Source organism: Oncorhynchus kisutch, linkage group LG3 (assembly GCF_002021735.2).
Source record: "Oncorhynchus kisutch isolate 150728-3 linkage group LG3, Okis_V2, whole genome shotgun sequence".
Lineage (NCBI taxonomy): Eukaryota > Metazoa > Chordata > Actinopteri > Salmoniformes > Salmonidae > Oncorhynchus > Oncorhynchus kisutch.
This window is the reverse complement of record NC_034176.2, coordinates 23,484,007-23,503,801: the sequence shown is the minus strand read 5'-3', so window position 1 is coordinate 23,503,801 and position 19,795 is coordinate 23,484,007. Positions and strand designations below refer to the sequence as shown.

The 19,795-nt window shown below is 46.3% G+C and overlaps 2 protein-coding genes across 6 annotated transcripts in view; both read left to right on the top strand.

Moving 5' to 3' along the window:
- si:ch73-138n13.1 (titin homolog) overlaps positions 1–15,022 on the top strand; it is a 39,160-nt gene extending 24,138 nt beyond the window's left edge. For 3 of the 4 annotated variants that reach the window (XM_031819275.1, XM_031819274.1, XM_031819276.1), the window contains exons 7-13: positions 10,543–10,655; positions 11,804–11,969; positions 12,053–12,224; positions 12,442–12,578; positions 12,689–12,831; positions 12,948–13,037; positions 13,209–15,022. In XM_031819275.1, the coding sequence (XP_031675135.1) occupies positions 10,543–10,655; positions 11,804–11,969; positions 12,053–12,224; positions 12,442–12,578; positions 12,689–12,831; positions 12,948–13,023 (807 nt within the window). In that variant the 3' untranslated portion in view covers positions 13,024–13,037; positions 13,209–15,022. The remainder of the gene's footprint in view (positions 1–10,542; positions 10,656–11,803; positions 11,970–12,052; positions 12,225–12,441; positions 12,579–12,688; positions 12,832–12,947; positions 13,038–13,208) is intronic. The other variant, XM_020470629.2, reaches the window with a different exon arrangement.
- A 1,395-nt stretch (positions 15,023–16,417) lies between these two features.
- Positions 16,418–19,453, top strand: LOC109871758 (beta-crystallin B3-like). Of its 2 annotated transcripts, none has more exons than XM_020462750.2 (6): positions 16,418–16,535; positions 17,248–17,348; positions 17,581–17,699; positions 17,899–18,031; positions 18,680–18,822; positions 19,037–19,453. In XM_020462750.2, the coding sequence occupies exons 2-6, from the start codon at positions 17,274–17,276 to the stop codon at positions 19,284–19,286; spliced, it is 720 nt and encodes a 239-aa protein (XP_020318339.1). In that variant the 5' UTR covers positions 16,418–16,535; positions 17,248–17,273; the 3' UTR covers positions 19,287–19,453. The 2 variants fall into 2 exon arrangements, with proteins under 2 accessions (XP_020318339.1, XP_031675133.1); XM_031819273.1 differs by having other exon boundaries at positions 16,485–16,535; positions 17,234–17,348.
- The last annotated feature ends 342 nt before the right edge of the window (positions 19,454–19,795 follow it).

Sequence of the window (19,795 nt, the reverse complement as noted above, 5' to 3'; positions counted from 1 at the left end):
CTCTAGTCGGCTGGCCCTCGCTACATATTCGTCGCCAGACCCACTGGCTCCAGGTCATCTACAAGTCCATGCTAGGTAAAGCTCCGCCTTATCTCAGCTCACTGGTCACGATGGCAACACCCATCCGTAGCACGCGCTCCAGCAGGTGTATCTCACTGATCATCCCTAAAGCCAACACCTCATTTGGCCGCCTTTCGTTCCAGTACTCTGCTGCCTGTGACTGGAACGAATTGCAAAAATCGCTGAAGTTGGAGACTTTTATCTCCCTCACCAACTTCAAACATCAGCTATCTGAGCAGCTAACCGATCGCTGCAGCTGTACATAGTCTATTGGTAAATAGCCCACCCTTTTTCACCTACCTCATCCCCATACTGTTTTTATTTATTTACTTTTCTGCTCTTTTGCACACCAATATCTCTACCTGTACATGACCATCTGATTATTCTTCACTCCAGTGTTAATCTGCAAAACTGTAATTATTTGCCTACCTCCTCATGCCTTTTGCACACATTGTATATAGACTCCCCCCTTTGTTTTCTACTGTGTTATTGACTTGTTAATTGTTTACTCCATGTGTAACTCTTTGTTGTCTGCTCACACTGCTATGCTTTATCTTGGCCAGGTCGCAGTTGCAAATGAGAACTTGTTCTCAACTAGCCTACCTGGTTAAATAAAGGTGAAATAAAATAAAAATGTCTTACCTGTGAAATGTTTTCACACACAGCTATGTGTAGCCTACTTGGACACCAGGTCTCCACAATTTCCCACGCCGAATAGCCAGAAGCCACAGGGCTCTTCACGCAGGCTCTATGTGGGAGTATGGTGAACTGTGGGTCAGAATCATTTACCTGGTTACATGTACATTGAACAACACAGCAGCTTTTCTGCAAAAAATGTACAATGAAGTTGGGTCTTTTACACTGGGGGTCCATTTATTGGCGTGGTTGAGGGGACCTCCTTGTTGAGTGAGTGGATTTGGAGTATCAACACGTGTCAATGACTTGATGTTGTGGTGATAGTGTTTCTCTGTATCGGTGTGGAGGTTGGGCCTAGTGTGAGTGCACACTATGGTCACCAGGCTCAGACTACATGAGCTGTCTAAGGCATCTACACTGGCTGTGATGGGGGATGATTCATCAGAGCAGGGAAACCAGGGAGAAGACAGACGAGACGGATACAACTGAAGTCATTAGGCCAATGTCCCTTTGTGGACTCTGTTTAGAGGTGACTTGAGGGCCGTCGTTTGTTGCTGGACAATTGTTATTAGCAAGACTTTTTTCCTGTAGTAAAATTGTTATCTTCATAGTTGGTGTTGATGAAACTTGAGTCTGTGTGTTTGTGGAGAGAACTGTGATTTCCAGCTATAGGATGGTTCCTGGAGGGAGTCTGTTCTAAAAGCAACAATGCTCCTCAGAATTGTTCTCCAGAAGTCCACCAGGGGGCACTTGTGGGCAGCTCTGAGTAGCAGTCATCAGCCTCTGCCCCAGTTTATTCTCAGGATGTTTCTGTTTGAGAATAAATCTGTGGTACTCGGTTGTTTTATAGACTAGAGTGTCTTACTTACTCACTAAGGCTTAATTCAGTGAGATGAATGCTAGGAACGGTGGAGTACTGAAAGTGGGAAAGGACAGAGTTCTGTGACCTGACATGCAGTTTGCATGAGTCAGGGAGACATTTGTTAGGCAAACTCTGACACACTGTCGTGATTCCTCCCTTTAGCCATGAGCTCACAGCTGCTGACAGCCACAACCCCGGCTCTTGAAAACCGCTACACCGGTCTCCTCCTTGCTCTTTTGCTCCCTCTCTCTTTCTTTCAGGCACGCATTCTCTCCATCTATCTGAAGGTATAGGCTCAACATAAAGTTCCTATCACTGTCAACCCTTCCTATGTTTGCTTTCTACCCCCTCTGCCCTGTGCTGACTCTGCCTGTGAGAATTCTCTCTTCCTCGATGCAAGCAGAAACATGCAGGCGAGATGGAGCACCGCAGAACATATCGCCCTCCCCTCCTGCACTGCAAATCAGGGCCCTCCCTCTCTCCGCTTCTCCCTGCCTCCTCTCTCCCCTCCCTCACTTTGTTCGCTCAATTTCTCCTTGAGCGTGAGTCCTGTAGTGCTGGGGAATGGGAGCAGGAGACTGACGCATTTCTCTATTGGCCTGTACCTGCAGGGGGAGAGGAAAGGAAGGAGAGTGCACTGGTCTTTGTCTCTCATGGATTTGACCTTAGCATCACAATCTCCTCTCCTGTTTGTGCTTCTATATCCACGGTGCTGCTGTTGGTGTGCTGGGTACTCCGAGGGAATAGGAATCAGTACAGCCTCCTGCCTGACACCAGCTGTTCTGTTCAGCACCGTTCTTCCTGTACCGTTTTCCACCAGGAAGACGACTGCAGTGTGGGGTCTATGGAGAGGTAGATTTTAAAAAATTGTGTTCCTCCGATTGCGGACGTGTCTGAGCGGCAGCTTCAGAGTCCCGCTGTGAGGGGCGTGAGAATCAGAACAGAGGAGCTATGTTGTGACATTGCATTGCACTTCTGCGTCTGTGGGTTTATTGCTGCTTCTTGGTCTGATCATCACTATGTGGCTCAAGAACCTGTTTGCAGACGGTGCAGCAGTATATCTGCTGTGAACGCATCGTCACACCTGAGCCTCTACTAGCTGGGCTTGTCTGTTAAACAGCCCTAACCCTCTTGGGTTCCCCGCTACGGTCTTGCCCTTCTGTATAGCTGTATGGAAATTTGCAGAACAACAGAAAGCTTAGAGTTCACCTCGCTGCCGATGATGGACTGAAATGGAGTCATGATGCATCTGACTGGCTGTGCTATCCCTTACAAACAGCCCAGCTACTGCAGCATTCACCTAGCTACGCACCTCAACAGTATCCAGGACACCAGCTCTCGTCCTGGATGACTACCTGGCTCAAGAACTCCCCATCGACCACGGTATCACACTGGACTCAGGACCTACAGTACCGGACCACAGCCTGACCGAGTGCTCTGTCCGGACTTCATTCTGTGACGTTGGTCTTTTAGTGATCTGAGATGGAGTACCTGGGGGACAAGCTGTCTGTGGCCCAGTCCCAGGTGTCTGGTTGGATGGGGAGCGCCCGCCGGTCCCTGCAGGGGGCGCTCAGCTTGGTGTCCAGTGCAGTGGAACGTAGGGGCACGGGGGCCGAGGACAGCCCCGGGGACTTCAAGAGGGCCAACTCATTACGTTCTCTGGCCTCTCGCAGCCGGGACTCTTTCCGTAGGTTCTCTCTGCGCAGCCAGCAGCGCCTGTCCCTACGCAGGCGTCCTGGGACCAGCACCCCCAACACCCCCACTGCTGTAAGACACACACAATTTGACACTTGCCCCATCAATCCTTCTCACCACCAACTGTCCTTTCGTCAGTCACTGCCCATTCCAAGCACCTCAAACTTGTCAAGGCCTTCTCTACTTGTGTTTTATGTCTGTCTATTTGTGTTGCAATGTGAATTCTCTCTCTGATCCTGGTAGTTCCTGACTGTTCTGCTTGTCTTCGCTGTTGAGTGCTCACCCCCCTCTGTGCCTCATCTGCTTCTGTGTCCTCTCTCTCGCCCTATGAGTCTCATACCATCTTTGACATAACACTGACCTTTGTCTGTGTGTTCACCATATCTCCCACTGCAACCGCAGTGTCACTGGCTCCTCAGGTCATAGTTCCCACTGCAACCGCAGTGTCACTGGCTCCTCAGGTCATAGTTCCCACTGCAACTGCAGTGTCACTGGCTCCTCAGGTCATAGTTCCCACTGCAACCGCAGTGTCACTGGCTCCTCAGGTCATAGTTCCCACTGCAACCGCAGTGTCACTGGCTCCTCAGGTCATAGCTTACTGTGGGTTGGAGTTGTTTCTCGCCCCCTGTCCCTCCCTCCTAAACTAGGAGGGTTTAATCTAGTCAAATCAAAGTTTATTTGTCACGTACGCCGAATACAACAGGTGTGGTAGACCTTACAGTGAAATGCTTACTTACAGGCTCTAACCTATAGTGCAAAAAGGGTATGAACAATAGGTAAGTAAAGAAATAAAACAACAGTAAAAAGACAGGCTATAAAAGTAGCGAGGCTACATACAGACACCGGTTAGTCAGGCTGATTGAGGTAGTATGTACATGTAGATATGGTTAAAGAGACTATGCATATATGATGAACAGAGAGTAGCAGTAGCGTAAAGAGGGGTTGGCGGGTGGTGGGACACAATGCAGATAGCTGGAATCCATGTATGGATATAGACTAGCTATGGATCCCATGTAGTTGCAGTAGTTGGTCCTAAGTTCTTAAGCCGAGTCAGTCAGGTTTTAATGACATTCGGTTCTGCATTCTTAGCAAACACTTGGCACCTTGTTTGTACATTACACTGATGTAATAATGACTGAACAAAATACCCTGTCAGTATCCTGTTCAGGTCAGTGTTTTGCCCTCTCACTGTCAACTGCGTTTATTTTCAGCAAACTTGACATGTAAATATTTGTATGAACATAACAAGATTCAACAACTGAGACATAAACTGAACACGTTCCACAGACATGTGACTAACAGAAATTGAATAATGTGTCTCTGAACAAAGGGGGGGTCAAAATCAAAAGTAACAGTCAGTATCTGGTGTGGCCACCAGCTGCATTAAGTACTGCAGTGCATCTCCTCCTCATGGACTGCACCAGATTTGCCAGTTCTTGCTGTGAGATGTTACCCCACTCTTCCACCAAGGCACCTGCAAGTTCCCGGACATTTCTGGGAGGAATGGCCCTGACCTCACCATCCGATCCAACAGGTCCTAGACATGCTCAATGGGATTGAGATCCGGGCTCTTCGCTGGCCATGGCAGAACACTGACATTCCTGTCTTGTAGGAAATCAGCCATACTGCTTGTTCTGTGCGTGGTGGCATTGTCATGCTGGAGGGTCATGTCAAGATGAGCCTGCAGGAAGGGTACCACATGAGAGAGAAGGATGTCTTCCCTGTAACGCACAGCATTGAGATTGCCTGCAATGACAACAAGCTCAGTCCGATGATGCTGTGACACACCGCCCCAGACCATGATGGACCCTCCACCTCCAAATCGATCCCACTCCAGAGTACAGGCCTCGGCGTAACACTCATTCCTTCGACGATAAACGCGAATCCGACCATCACCCCTGGTGAGACAAGACCGTGACTCGTCAGTAAAGAGCACCTTTTGCCAGTCCTGTTTGTTCCAGCGACAGTGGGTTTGTGCCCATAGGTGACGTTGTTGCTGGTGATATCTGGCGAGGACCTGCCTTACAACAGGCCTACAAGCCCCCAGTCCAGCCTCTCTCAGCCTATTATTCAGTCTGAGCACTGATGGAGGGATTGTGCGTTCCTGGTGTATCTCGGGCAGTTGTTGTTGCCATCCTGTACCTTTCCCGCAGGTGTGATGTTCGCATGTACCGTTCCTGTGCAGGTGTTGTTACACGTGGTCTGCCACTGCGAGGACCATCAGCTGTCCGTCCTGTCTCCCTGTAGCGCTGTCTTCGGTGTCTCACAGTACGGATATTGCAATTTATTGCCCTGGCCACATCTGCAGTCTTCATGCCTCCTTGCAGCATGCCTAAGGCACATTCACGCAGATGAGCAGGGACCCCGGGCATCTTTCTTTTGGTGTTTTTCAGAGTCAGTAGAAAGGCTTCTCAGTTTTTATAACTGTGACCTCAATTGCCTATCGTAAGCTGTTAGTGTCTTAGGTGCATGTTCATTAATTGTTTATGGTTCATTGAACAAACATAGGAAACGGTGTTTAAACCCTTTACAATGAAGATCTGTGAAATTATTTGGATTTGTATGAATTACCTTTGAAAGACAGGGTCCTGAAAAGGGGACGTTTCTTTTTTTGCTGAGTTTGTGACATGTGGCTACAGTGCTGCTCTGTTGTTGACAGGGGATTGGTGCTCATGAGATCTGTAGTCATATTAGGATAGCTGCAAAGTGTCGTCGTTGACCAGTCCACTCCATGATCAATGTGTTTACTGTTAAACATTCCTACTGAGGAAGACTCCACCTAGAGGGGTTAGAGCAGGAGAGAGGTGTTGGGACGTACTGGGGGCGGTGTGAGGTTTGTTCTGCAGTGATCGTGTTGGGGTCATTGTACCTGCGCTAAGTAACCGGCCTGCTAGAGTTGTCTGTTTCCAGGCAGCAGGACCATATGTTAAATGTCTTCGAGCTTCACAGCACTTCCTCATTCGTGGAGCTGTGTGTCTGACTGGCTGTTATTCAGGGCCGATATGAATGATTGTTTTGCAGTAAGGAAGTGGATTAATCCAATTTAAAGTGACTATGCCTTCACAGTAACGTAATAGGCCCAGCATGTGTTTCATCTCAACCCAAAGTAGGCATATTGTATTAAAATAAGAAGGGGATTTAAGGTGAACATTTTCATAAATGTGATGATGTCATAACACCAGGATGTGTTTCAGAGCCGTGATGTCTGGCAGGTCTAACTTTCCAAGGCCTTGGCTCCTCTACTTCCTCAAACATGTGTTAGATTCTCAATCACCCTTTCTCTCCTCCCTCCTTCTATTCATCCGCTCATTGTTCTGTCATTTCCATTGACACCCCCTTCCTGTCCACAGAGGGGGTATCTTAGCAGAGGAGGCTGGCCAAGGCTAATGTTATTAAGGAAACATCTACTTCACTACGGCTCTGATTCACAATAAGGTGCCATGAAGGCCTGCTCTTTCATCGTGTCCAGAGTGCGTTGTTGATAGCAGAGCCGACGCCCTCACATGGTCAATACTACAGGGCTTTAAGCAGCACTACAAGTCGGACTATGTTATTTCTTAACCCTCTCTGTCTTGCTGCTGTTGTTTGGTTGGCAGGTAACCGGGTAGCCTCAGGAGCGGCAAACACCAAGCGAGGGTGTGTTTGGGTGTGCTAAAGTTCAACCACGTACACGGTGGATATGGTACAAGTTCAAGGAATTTAGATTACAGGAGGTTTGCTTATTGAATCCTACATGCGTAGTCCTGTGAATTAGTTGTACTAAATCTTAGGCTGAAATTCATGATATAGAGGGATTAAGTGGGTGTGAGAGGTCTATTTCTCTGACTGTCTTTTGACCTATCAGGAATCATTCCTGCCAGAAATGAGGGGTTTAGAAGCCAACACTTTATTGTTCATCTCTTACTGTACCTTGTTGGTCTCTTCACTGTGTTGTTATTGTTACTCCTATGCTTCTCAGTAAATCCCTCACTTTCTCTTCACTGTGTTGTTATTGTTACTCCTATGCTTCTCAGTAAACCCCTCACCTTCTCTTCACTGTGTTGTTATTGTTACTCCTATGCTTCTCAGTAAACCCCTCACCTTCTCTTCACTGTGTTGTTATTGTTACTCCTATGCTTCTCAGTAAACCCCTCACTTTCTCTTCACTGTGTTGTTATTGTTACTCCTATGCTTCTCAGTAAACCCCTCACTTTCTCTTCACTGTGTTGTTATTGTTACTCCTATGCTTCTCAGTAAACCCCTCACTTTCTCTTCACTGTGTTGTTATTGTTACTCCTATGCTTCTCAGTAAACCCCTCACCTTCTCTTCACTGTGTTGTTATTGTTACTCCTATGCTTCTCAGTAAACCCCTCACCTTCTCCTCACTGTGTTGTTATTGTTACTCCTATGCTTCTCAGTAAACCCCTCACTTTCTCTTCACTGTGTTGTTATTGTTACTCCTATGCTTCTCAGTAAACCCTTCACCTTCTCCTCACTGTTGTTATTGTTACTCCTATGCTTCTCAGTAAACCCCTCACTTTCTCTTCACTGTGTTGTTATTGTTACTCCTATGCTTCTCAGTAAACCCCTCACTTTCTCTTCACTGTGTTATTGTTACTCCTATGCTTCTCAGTAAACCCCTCACTTTCTCTTCACTGTGTAATTGTTACTCCTATGCTTCTCAGTAAACCCCTCACTTTCTCTTCACTGTGTTATTGTTACTCCTATGCTTCTCAGTAAACCCCTCACTTTCTCTTCACTGTGTAATTGTTACTCCTATGCTTCTCAGTAAACCCCTCACCTTCTCCTCACTGTGTTGTTATTGTTACTCCTATGCTTCTCAGTAAACCCCTCACGTGGAGAAACGTAGCTGTACCATAACACTGACCCAACCTAATCTGTTTGAAAGGCCTATGCATGTAGATCGATTAGCATTCCTGTTTAATTGACCCGGAGCCCAGCCCACCTGTTAGCCTGAGGCATTAGTCATGTGACCAACAGCATGTTCAAACTAATGCTTGTTTAACTGCTGAAGGCAGATTTGGCAGAAAGATCAGTGTGGATTTGAAAACAAGCCTAGGTTACTGTGCAGTAAATATACTTTTCTAGGGCTGTAAAGCCTGGAGAGGAGCTAATGTACTTTTGGTGCAAGTGCTTTCTCAGATGGAGGGAGTTTCTTACTGTTCTCCTGGCGTTCTTTCTTCCTGTCAGGAAAGGCATTGATGATGAATGACATCCTGTACTGTTGTTCTCCCTTTTCTTTAGACATGGTGTTGTGGTGCATCTGTATAGCACTGTCAAGGAAGTCAGTAGAGATCATGGAAGTTCAGCAGTATTTCTCTATTTCTATACAGTATGTGTGTGCACTTACACAGGCTTGAATGCATGCACAGGAGCAGTGAGTGTGTGGTTTTAGGACAGTGTGCCCCCTGTAGAAGCCTCATTAAAAGAGCCATGGTTCAGTAGACGGCAAACAGTGTCTCACCAGTTTCTGGCCCTGTGAGTTCATCCCATTACCTCTCATTATCCTTCTCACCCACTGCTGGCCTGGCCATAGCCACACAATACAGGGCTATCAGGACCAGCGTCACTCTCTCTTTCTCTCTCAACTGGCCAACTTTGTTACTGTAGGCTGGGCGGGGTTTCGCTCCACAGGTGTGGTGATGGATTGAACCGACAGCCAATAAGATGCTTTGGTAGTTTGATTCAGGCTGATGGAGATGAATCCAGTTCTGTCATATTCGAATGTGTTCCCTTCGACCCCCGAGGGGTACTCCAATGGCACATTACAGTGCATTCGGAAAGAATCCAGACCCCTTCACTTATTCCACATTTTTTTATGTTACAATCTTATTCTAAAGTTGAGGAAATCGTTTTTTTCCCCTCATCAATCTACACGCACTACCCCATAATGACCAAGCAAAAACTGTTTGCGTAAGTATTCAGTACTTTGTTGAAGCACCTTTAAGTATTCAGTACTTTGTTGAAGCACCTTTTGGCAGCGAATACAGCCTCCAGTGTTCTTGTGTATGACGTTACAAGCTTGGTACACCTGTATTTGGGGAGTTTGTCCCGTTCTTCTCTGCAGATCCTCTCAAGCTCTGTCAGGTTGGACGGGGAGCGTCACTGCACAGCTATTTTCAGGTCTCTCCAGAGATGTTCAAGTCCGGGCTCTGGCTGGGCCACTCAAGGACATTTAGAGACTTGTCTCGGAGCCACTCCTGCATTGTCTTGGTTGTTTGCTTAGGGTCGTTGTCCTGTTGGAAGGTGAACCTTCACCCCAGTCTGAGGTCCTGAGCACTCTGGAGCAGGTTTTCATCAAGGATCTCTCTGTACTTTGCTCCGTTCATCTTTCCCTCAATTCTGACTAGTCTCTCAGTCCCTGCCGCTGAAAAACATCCCCACAGCATAATGCTGCCGCCACCATTCTACACCTTCCCTCCAGAAATTATGCTTGGCATTCAGGCCAGAGAGTTCAATCTTGATTTCATCAGACCAGAGAATCTTGTTTCTCATGGTCTGTGAGTCCTTTAGGTGCCTTTTGGCAAACTCCAAGCGGGCTGTCATGTGCCACTCTACCATAAAGGCCTGATTAGTGGAGTGCTGTAGAGATGGTTGTCCTTCTGGAAGGTTCTCCCAACTCCACAGAGGAACTCTGGTGCTCTTTCAGAGTGACTTTCAGGTTCTTGGTCACCTCCCTGACCAAGACCCTTCTCCCCTGATTGCTCAGTTTGGCCGGGGGGCCCGCTCCAGGAAGAGTCTTGGGGGTTCCAAACTTCTTCCATTTAAGAATGATGGAGGGCACTGTGTTCTTGTGTACCTTCAATGCTGCAGATTGTTTTTGGTACCCTTCCCCAGATCTGTGCCTCAACACAATCCTGTCTCAAAGCTCTACGGACAATTCCTTTGACCTCATGGCTTGGTTTTTGTTCTGACATGCACTGAACTGTGGGACCTTTTATAGACAGGTGTGTGCCTTTCCAAACCTTTCAAATTTTTCAATTGAATTTACCACAGGTGGACTCCAATCAAGTTGCAGAAACATCTCAAGGATGATCAATGGAAACAGGATGCACTTGAGCTCTATTTTGAGTCCCATAGCAAAGGGTCTGAATACTTATGCAAATAGAAATGACTTTTTAAAATATAATTTGCAAACATTTCTGAACTTATTTTCATTATGAGGTATTTTGTGTAGATTAATGAGGGATTTTTCTTCTTCTCCCCTTTAGAATAAGGCTGTAACATAACAAAAAGGGGAAGGGGTCTGACTGGTCATTTTCTCCCTGTCCATCTCGCTCTCTCTCAGGAGCAGTTGAAGCAGAATGTGGACGGTGAGGAGGGGAGGGACATGGACACACTGGTCCATGAGACGGACAGTCAGTACGGGACCTGGGAGACAGGACTGCACACTGATGATAGGTGAATATATACACATACACACACACAAACAACCCATCACAGGTGTGGCTCCTGTGGGCTGGACCTATGAAACAGGATGTGCTTGTGTTTTTGGTTACTAAATATGCTGATCCTCATTCCTCTATGATGACTAATTTCCCATGAGGCTTTACCCTGATATCAAGACATCTCGACATCCCTAGTACCGAATGCCTCCCAGTCACTTCTCCCTCTAAATATACAATCCTCAACCATTTGATCTGCAATTTAACACCCCCTGGATTGATAAGTAGTATTGAATGGATGCAGCTAAAGGGAGAGGTGTGCTCTATCGTCTCTTCTCCTGGAGCAGCATTGACCTTAAGACAAAGTCACGGAGCCGCATTGGGTCAGCTAGATGTGGCAGAGTGGAGGATTATCCGCAGGCAGTGGATTCTCTGCTGTCCCACCATTATGGCTAATAATCATCTCAACCTTTTTCCTTACAACATACAACACCCACAAGCATCTCCTCCAAGGCAGAGACAGTTACTGATGTTGAAATAAATCAACATACTATGGTATCTATAGGTACTTCCTGTACAGATACAGTAGAATCTCAGCACTCCTGACACATTGTGGTCAAGGAGTAGCAGCTCACTGAAACCTGGTTTACGCCAGCACTCAAAATGGCCTCTCTCAGCAGGCTGGTCTATCACTGACCTCCTGTGGCTAGGAGATGGTATCACAGCAACACAAATCTGGATAATGTTTAGTAGAAATGACTGGATGCTGTAGTAGTTTCAGATAAAGATACGATATAAGGGACTGTCAACAGATAGTGGGTCATTTTAATGTAATTCAAATGAATCACCTCAGGGATGATTTGGAGCTAGTATGATAGTGTACAGTAGGTGACTCACCACTGTTTGCTTCCCTCATTGTGAAATAAAGTGGAGCGTGAGTCTGCCTGTCCTCCTTTGTCATCATGCACATGCATCCTCTATGAAATGTGATGCTCCTACAGTAAACCCAGACAGGAGAATATTACTCGATCACAGAGCTAGTAGACCAAGTACCTGACACGTTGTTCTCTCATTGGCAATGCATGCATTTAACAGACTGTAGTGTAGTTTTAGGAAGGTAGCCTAAAGTACTCTTCTGTTTGTTCCTGTCTGTCCTTCCTGTAGCCTGACTCCTGCCACGCCCACCTCAGACAGCCATCCCAGTCAGTCCCCTAGGAAACCCAGTCCACTTTACACGCCAGGGGAACATGTCCACACCCCGCCCAGTGACCTCGACACTCCAGACGGCTTCTCTGCCCAGCCCGAGATACAACCACTCCCCTTCCCTGAGGTAAGACTGACTTCACCTTTTTAAAAAGATGTAGAAGTCAGAGTTTCTTTGTTTCCACAGATTTGCTTTGTGTTTCTCTCCAGGCCTCCACCAGCCTACTGGACTCCAGTGCTCTGCGCTGCAGGGTGCAGTTGAGTAAGATGCGGGGGCCACGTTCACGCCCCTCCAGGGTCTCTCGTCAGACTGCTGCTCTGTCTGTACACCCAGAGGGACAGGCCACGCCTACTGAGGACTGGCGCTCTCGAGACTCTACAGGTCAGCCTTGGACTCTGCTCTCATGTAGACCCCCTCGGCCATATCTCCATCCACTACCTTGTTCTGCTGCATACCTTCTACTATGGATTGAGCAGACATGATTCCACCAGTGAGACTGGAGATGTGACTTAGATGGTCAAAGATCTGTTAGACTTCTGAATAACATATTTGTTTTGATTGTGAAATGATGTACTCAGAGGTGTGTTGTCCTCTACAGAGGACAAAGTGAAGTCTTCCAAGAAGGATTCAGACTCTGAGGAACAGGCGAGAGGAGCAGTCCCCCACTCTGCTGCTGCCTCCTCCCAGCCCCAGAGAGTCGCCCTCTTCCCTGGGATGGACCCGTCTGCCCTCATGGTGAGGCTCCCCAAGAGAAACAGACAGTTGACCAGGAGTGTAATGTTGTCACTCAGACTGTTCTGAGAAATGCTTTTGTTTTCCTGATGGTTTCTCCCTCTGTTTGGCAGGCCCAGCTCAAGAAGAGAAGTGACTCTGACAATCAGACAGAGGGACCCTCCACTTCTCCCTCCCAGTTATCCCGTTCTCCTAAATCCCCCTTCCTTCCCCGGGCGTCCCGTGTGCTGCCCCCCTCCGGAGGGAAGGAAAATGGGTAAGATAGTGACCCTGTCTCTTCCCTCTGTTCAGCCTCGATCTGATAACCCAAAACAGGGATTGTTGATAGTTGGAACAGAAATATTTACCAGTTGTAATGTCCGTCTCTCTTAGTGAAGAGGCCTCACCACAGTGGCTGAGAGAGCTGAAGTCCAAGAAGCGCTTGAGTCAGTATGAAAATGACAGCTAAGTGTGAATGATCAAGTGAGCTCTCTTCTCACAAATGTTCCTCATTATGAATCATTCTTTATCATAGGGTGTTGTATGCAATAAACCTGCCATTTTACCACATTTTCATAATTAGACAATATTCTAGTGTCTGTTTTGCTAATACGTAACCCTAAAATGCTGATGGTTTGTATCGTCCCTCTGTAGGTTGCCTTAACTGAAGAATCTGGTGGAGAATCGGACAGTAGCCTTAACCTTGGACCCTGAGAAAATGGGAATTCTGCTGCTGACATTGTAATTCGTCATCTGTTTGTTTATTTTCTCTGTTCTCTTCCTGCCTGGCTCAAATCCATGTGCATGGTGCCTTCTTACAGACAACCTCGGTCTTATGGATGAAACGAGCAAGGGGCTGCTCTGCTCAGAGCGTCCAGTTCACTGCTAGCTCCTCCACCTCCTGTGTCAGGGGGGTCTTTGCATAAAGCCACTTTACCCTCTCACATGACAGGGGAGACTACGGAAGGGGGGGGATCCCATTCTCTCCTGTCAGGTTGTGTTGTATTTCATTAATGGTTAACTTGTGGGACCACATGCCTCTTAACCTGGAAGTGCTTCAATAAGCTGGAGGACAGTATAGCACCTCCACAAGACATATTTTTATTTTGTTTTCTCTTTTTAAATATAATTTTCAGGTTAGTCTATGCTTTAACTGTATCTGTCAGTGGAGGAGCGTAGGAAAATATTTCAGATTTTATTTTTTGTCATGGATCATAGAGAACAAAACACTGCTGAACTAATGGGCAGCCAGGGTGTATTATGTGTTACTAATAAATATGGTATCTGTAATCATGAAATGTTATATTTGTATTGTTGCTAATTTGAAAGCTGAATCATAACATGTCAGAGTGTTGGGTTTGTATGGAGAGCATTTAAAGCATCACTACAGCAGAGGCCCCCAACCCCATTCCTCTGAGCCACTCAGTGACTGATGTCATGAACTAACTGAGAATCTGTTGTGTTGACATCATGCAGTCCCTTTAAACTTATGGCTAAAGAGGAATGCTTTGTGTTCGCTGTTTTTTCAATCATGTCTGAATCTGTTTCTACTGGTGGAAAAGGGGAGGGGAAGGGTTAATCACAATGGAAATCTACCTCCATCTCAATTACACGCGCGCACACACACACACGCACGCATGAACACTAATCAGCCTGTTCTTCCTCCCTTCACCTCCACTTACCTCTTCAGTGAAAGATCAAATGATTGTGTGTGTAATACTGATGGATGAGTGAGTAAGGATTGCAAGGAAAATGTACATGTTACCAATGAGCCATACATTCAATGTGCACTTCCTGGTTTCTGTGTCTGCAACACATCTCCCATTTAGCGACCTCACGTGCATTGTCCCATCATTGTTTGGAAAAGTATGTGCATGCACAGTCTCTGGTCCTTTTCATCATGCTTTACTCAGACACTTAACTGAATGGCCACACCAAGTAGCAGTGGTACAATCACAGTCTGGATATCATGGCTTCATCCACAACTGTAATGGTCCCATTGTGCACATGGTCGGTGCAGCGGTGTGGATGTATGGTGGAATGGTAGGAGTACGGCTTCCACTACCCCAGTGGGGAATGCAAGTGAAGTATATTGTTTTGAGATGAGGGTGGTAATTTACCCTTTTCTTCTGCACGTGACTTGGACTATTTGCACCAGTTGTTTTAGGGCTTGTTTGAGCTGACTTAGGCCATTCCCCTGACCATGTTAGCCATGCTCCACTGTCCCACTACTTCCACTACAGGCACTGACCGCATTCCACATTTTCGTAGACAGACGTTGGAACGCTAATGCAAGTGAATGTTTTGAGGGAATTTTTTGAGTTGTCCCTTTGGTGTCTGTCCATGGCGTTTGACTTTGTCATTATTTTTTCTCTCTCGTTTTATTTGAAGTAAAATGTATATTGCACTGTTGTAAGGCCGTTGTTCAAAAGTGTAAATTCTCAATAAAATGTACTGCGTTAAGCTTCTGATTTGGTCATTATTGGGCTAAATATTACAGTTCAGACCCCCCCCCCCCCCCCCAGTCTGCGGTGTTATGATATTAAACTGGTGTCTTTTGTGTAACAGAGCGGTCTGAGTTGTGTAGGGAGGTTTAAGAGCGGTAGAGTTGTGGAGGGAGGTTTAAGAGCGGTAGAGTTGTGGAGGGAGGTTTAAGAGCGGTAGAGTTGTGGAGGGAGGTTTAAGAGCGGTAGAGTTGTGGAGGGAGGTTTAAGAGCGGTAGAGTTGTGGAGGGAGGTTTAAGAGAGTTGTGTAGGGAGGTTTAAGAGCGGTAGGGAGGTTTAAGAGAGAGAGTTGTTTAAGAGGGGTAGAGTTGTGTAGGGAGGTTTAAGAGAGGTAGAGTTGTGCAGGGAGGTTTAAGAGAGGTAGAGTTGTGTAGGGAGGTTTAAGGGAGGTAGAGTGTTTGATGTAGGGAGGTTTAAGAGAGTTGTGTAGGGAGGTTTAAGAGTGGTAGTTGTGTAGGGAGGTTTAAGAAAGGTAGAGTTGTGTAGGGAGGTTTAAGAAAGGTAGAGTTGTGTAGGGAGGTTTAAGAGAGAGTTGTGTAGGGAGGTTTAAGAGAGTTGTGTAGGGAGGTATAAGAGCGGTAGAGTTGTGTAGGGAGGTTTAAGAGCGGTAGTTGTGTAGGGAGGTTTAAGAGCGGTAGTTGTGTAGGGAGGTTTAAGAAAGGTAGAGTTGTGTAGGGAGGTTTAAGAAAGGTAGAGTTGTGTAGGGAGGTTTGATAGAGTTGTTTAGGGAGGTTTAAGAGAGAGAGTTGTGTAGGGAGGTTTGAGAGAGAGTTGTGTAAGGATGGTTTAAGAGAGAGTTGTGTAGGGAGGTTTAAGAGAGAGTTGTGTAGGGAGGTTTAAGAGAGAGAGTTGTGTAGGGAGGTTTAAGAGAGAGAGTTGTGTAGGGAGGTTTAAGAGAGGTAGAGTTGTGTAGGGAGGTTTAAGGGAGGTAGAGTGTTTGATGTAGGGAGGTTTGAGAGAGATTGAGGGTCAGGGTTTGGTCAATGAAGGTAAATGATGTCAACAGGATATAGTAAAATGTGGTCAATGTTATGTTTGTTTTTATGAATGGTTTGGCTCCTTATTGTGTGTTGATGTTATTGGTCAGAGTGGCGTGAGGAGGTTAGGTGATGTTTAGACTGCTAGGTGTGGTTAGTGTGTGTGTGTGTGTGTGTGAGCGTGTCTACCAGTTTGTGCTGAGTGGGGATGTTTGCTGAATCCTCTTGGCTCCCTCTCCATATACCCCGCACATACCACTCTCTGGCAGCCAGGCGGACGGGCAGGGTAGCGTGTGCCAACACAGCTGCATATTGAGAGGTAGCGTTATGGACACAATGTCAGCGACAGACTTGCTGTATCAACAGCTCCCCCTTTTCTGCTGTTGTGGCCAGAAATAAACCATAAATACCCCCCCTGCCACTGCCCTCCAACGGCTCAACCCCAAACACCAAGTGGCACAGAGAGAGAGAGGCTATCAATACACAGCAGGCATATCCAGGTAAAACCAGCTTGGTTCTGCACAGCAGGATTAACAAGGTTTTAATTGAACTTTGAAACTGATTTTACATGAAAAGTAAAGGAGACCCCACAGTCATGATTGTTGACGGATGGAGAAGGAGAGGTTGGATGGGGTGGGGGGATAGGAATGATAAGTGGAGTATTTTTAGAGTTGGTAAAGATAGAATTTGGTATGCTTAAATGTTTGCAGTAAAATATATGATTGAGCAAGTGAGGAGTTTGCAGAATAGAGTATTATAGAATGTGTGTTGTTTGTAGTGATAAGTTTGATTGAGTCAAGGGGGTGCAGAACTGGCTATGATACAGACTGAGGCTTGCAGAGTTGGACATGATAGACAGCGAAATGTGGAATCACTGATTTGAAAGGTTGCACACAGAATAACATGTTCATAGGGGGATGACTCTGGGCCCTAGATATAGCCTACGGTCAGGAAAAACTCCTGGCCCCAGGGGCTTTTCCTGGAGAGAGAAAAGTGTAGAATACAGCCCATCAGGTCCTTATTCTCAGCTCAGGTTACGTCTGCACCAATGGGCTCTTCTGCTCTCTGAAGTGGACGCAAATCTTGGCTGATTCAAAGGAGTAAAAGGATCCATTGCTACTGAGAGGACTGATGGTCATCATTGTGAAATGAAAGTCATCATGGTATCTGTGTTTCTCTTTTCTCTGTCTCTCTCCTGATTGTGCTCCTGAGAGAGGAGTAACCAGTGGACCAGGAGGATGTCGGAGCAGCAGAGCGCCCCTGAGCAACTGGCTGCAGGGAAGAGCCAGGGTGGAGCAGGAGCCACTTACAAGGTACTGTATCCTCCCTCTCCCCATCTGTTATCTGTCTATTTCTCTCTTGTGATGTTTCTCTTCATTTATTTTTCTCTCCTTCGCCCACTTCTCTAATTTCCCACTTCTCTATAAACCCTCTTCCGTAGTCCCCCATATATTTCCTCTCTTTATACTGTAAGCTTGACTTTCTCAATATTAGTATCTTTCCTCCTCTTTCCCCTCTCTGTCTCTCCTCCTCTCTCTGATCCAGGTGGTGCTGTTTGAGTTTGAGAATTTCCAGGGCCGCAAGGCTGAGTTTTCTACTGAGTGTAAAGATGTTTCAGAGAAGGGCCTGGAGAAGGTGGGCTCTATGCTGGTTGAGTCTGGCCCGTGAGTTCTGGTGCATTGGTGTCATTCACAGACTGTCATATTCTTACACATACAGAATATATATTTTCAGGTTCAGGTTTAGTGTTCACTTTTTTTTTATATACTGTATATCTGTTACCACATATGGCCAAATACAACGTCATACATGCTAAGGAGAGATATTTGAACTCAGCCTCGTTCTTGTCCTCTCTCCTGTAAGATGGGTGGGGTATGACCGCCAGGGGTTTGCAGGTGAGCAGTTTGTTCTGGAGAAAGGCGAGTATCCACGCTGGGACACCTGGACCAACAGCCAGTACAGCTACTCCTTCTGGTCCATGCGGCCTCTCAAAGTGGTGGGTAGCACTCAAACAATGTCTAAACATACCCCGTGTAGCACAGTTGGTAGAGCATGGTGCTTGCAATGCCAAGGTTGTGGGTTCGATTCCCACAGAGGTACCGATATGAAAATATATGCACTCTGGATAAGAGCGTCTGCTAAATGACAGAAATGTAAACATGCTCAACATACTCACTGACCATGTTAGCACATTTACTATCTCACCACCCTGCATTCCCTACCTATCTCTATCAACATTCTCTGAGCCACAATCTATCTACAATGTTAAAGCTGATCTACACTTTATAAAAATAGATTATATATTTTTTTAATTATACTAAAAAACAAATATTCTCTGAGCATCTCAGTACTCTCATTTATCTCTACACTCTTTAACCATTGCAGAACTCCATGTTCATCTCAACAGTAATTTGTCACCTCAGCAGACGGCTCTCATTGGCTATCTGAATGCTCACTGATTACCTGAAGCCTCTCTCTATCTCAGCACTCACAGTCTATCTCAACAATCAGCTCTTAGTAAACATCTTAACACTAAGTGAGTCTGTTTGTGTGTGTACATCTCTCCATTTTTCCTCTTTAGGATAGTGCCGAACACAAGCTCCATCTGTTTGTGTGTGTACATCTCTCCATTTCTCCTCTTTAGGATAGTGCCGAACACAAGCTCCATCTGTTTGAGAGCCCAGGCTTCACTGGTAGAAAGATGGAGATTGTTGATGATGATGTTCCCAGTTTGTGGGGACATGGTTTCCAAGATCGCGTAGCGAGTGTCAAGGCCCTCAACGGAACGTAAGAGCTCCCTTTCACCCTCTCTCATTTTCTTCCTTTTTCACTTGCCCTCTCTCTCTCTCTCCGTCCTTGTTCTGTTTCTCTCATGTCTCACTTCATCTCTCGTCTTTCTCCTGAAATCCTTTAAAAGATGGTCAATTATGCTAACTGTAAAATATTTTGACGTCTATTTTGGTTCTGTCTCATGGACTCCTTATATGTTCCTTTGTTGCAGATGGGTCGGCTACATGTACCCTGGCTACAGGGGATGCCAGTACGTGTTTGAGTGTGGAGACTTCAAGCACTGGAACGACTGGGATGCCCCTGCACCTCAGATCCAGTCTGTCCGACGTGTGCGAGACATGCAGTGGCACAAGAGGGGGTGTTTCACCGTTCCTGCTCCTTCCCCTGATCCAGCTCCTGCCCCCGCTCCTGCCCCAGCACCTGCACCCCCTGCACCCCCTGCCGCCTCCGGGGCCAGCTGAAGAGGATTCTAAACAACTTCCCCCCCAGAGCCTCTTCCATGAGCCTCTTTCTACCATCAGTGCTTGCCCTCTGCCTCACCCTAACCATGGCAAATGCTGCTCCAGCTTAGTGAGGAGAAGCGCTATATATGTTTCAGTGGCAAATAAAGTTTGTTTGACCAGAAATATATTGTGTTTGTTTGTTGGTGCTGTTACTATTGTTGAAATCCTTGGGTTTGTCAGGTGTAGGGTTGTAACATTCTGGTAACTTTATAAAAATGCCCAGTTTTTCAAGAAATGCTGGTTGGAGGATTCTGGATTTCCTGTATGTTTCCTCCTCATTCTGAGAATCCTGGGAATTTGGGGGAAATTACTGAAATTTCGCTAACCTAGTCAGCTGTGGAGTTGGTTGAGTCAACAATAACAATGTTACTGTAGATTATTGTTGCCAAATTACACAGAACATATATAAATACAAATTCAACAGTAGGCTTTAGTTACAAATCTGACTCATAGATTAGTTTCGACAT

Excerpts from the sequence above, each read along its gene's own strand:
- LOC109871758 (XM_020462750.2), top strand. The coding sequence starts at position 17,274 with ATGTCGGAGCAGCAGAGCGCCCCTGAGCAACTGGCTGCAGGGAAGAGC. Across the intron at positions 17,700-17,898 it reads ATGCTGGTTGAGTCTGGCCC|ATGGGTGGGGTATGACCGCC; the intron begins GTGAGTTCTGGT and ends CTCTCCTGTAAG. Across the intron at positions 18,823-19,036 it reads GTCAAGGCCCTCAACGGAAC|ATGGGTCGGCTACATGTACC; the intron begins GTAAGAGCTCCC and ends CCTTTGTTGCAG.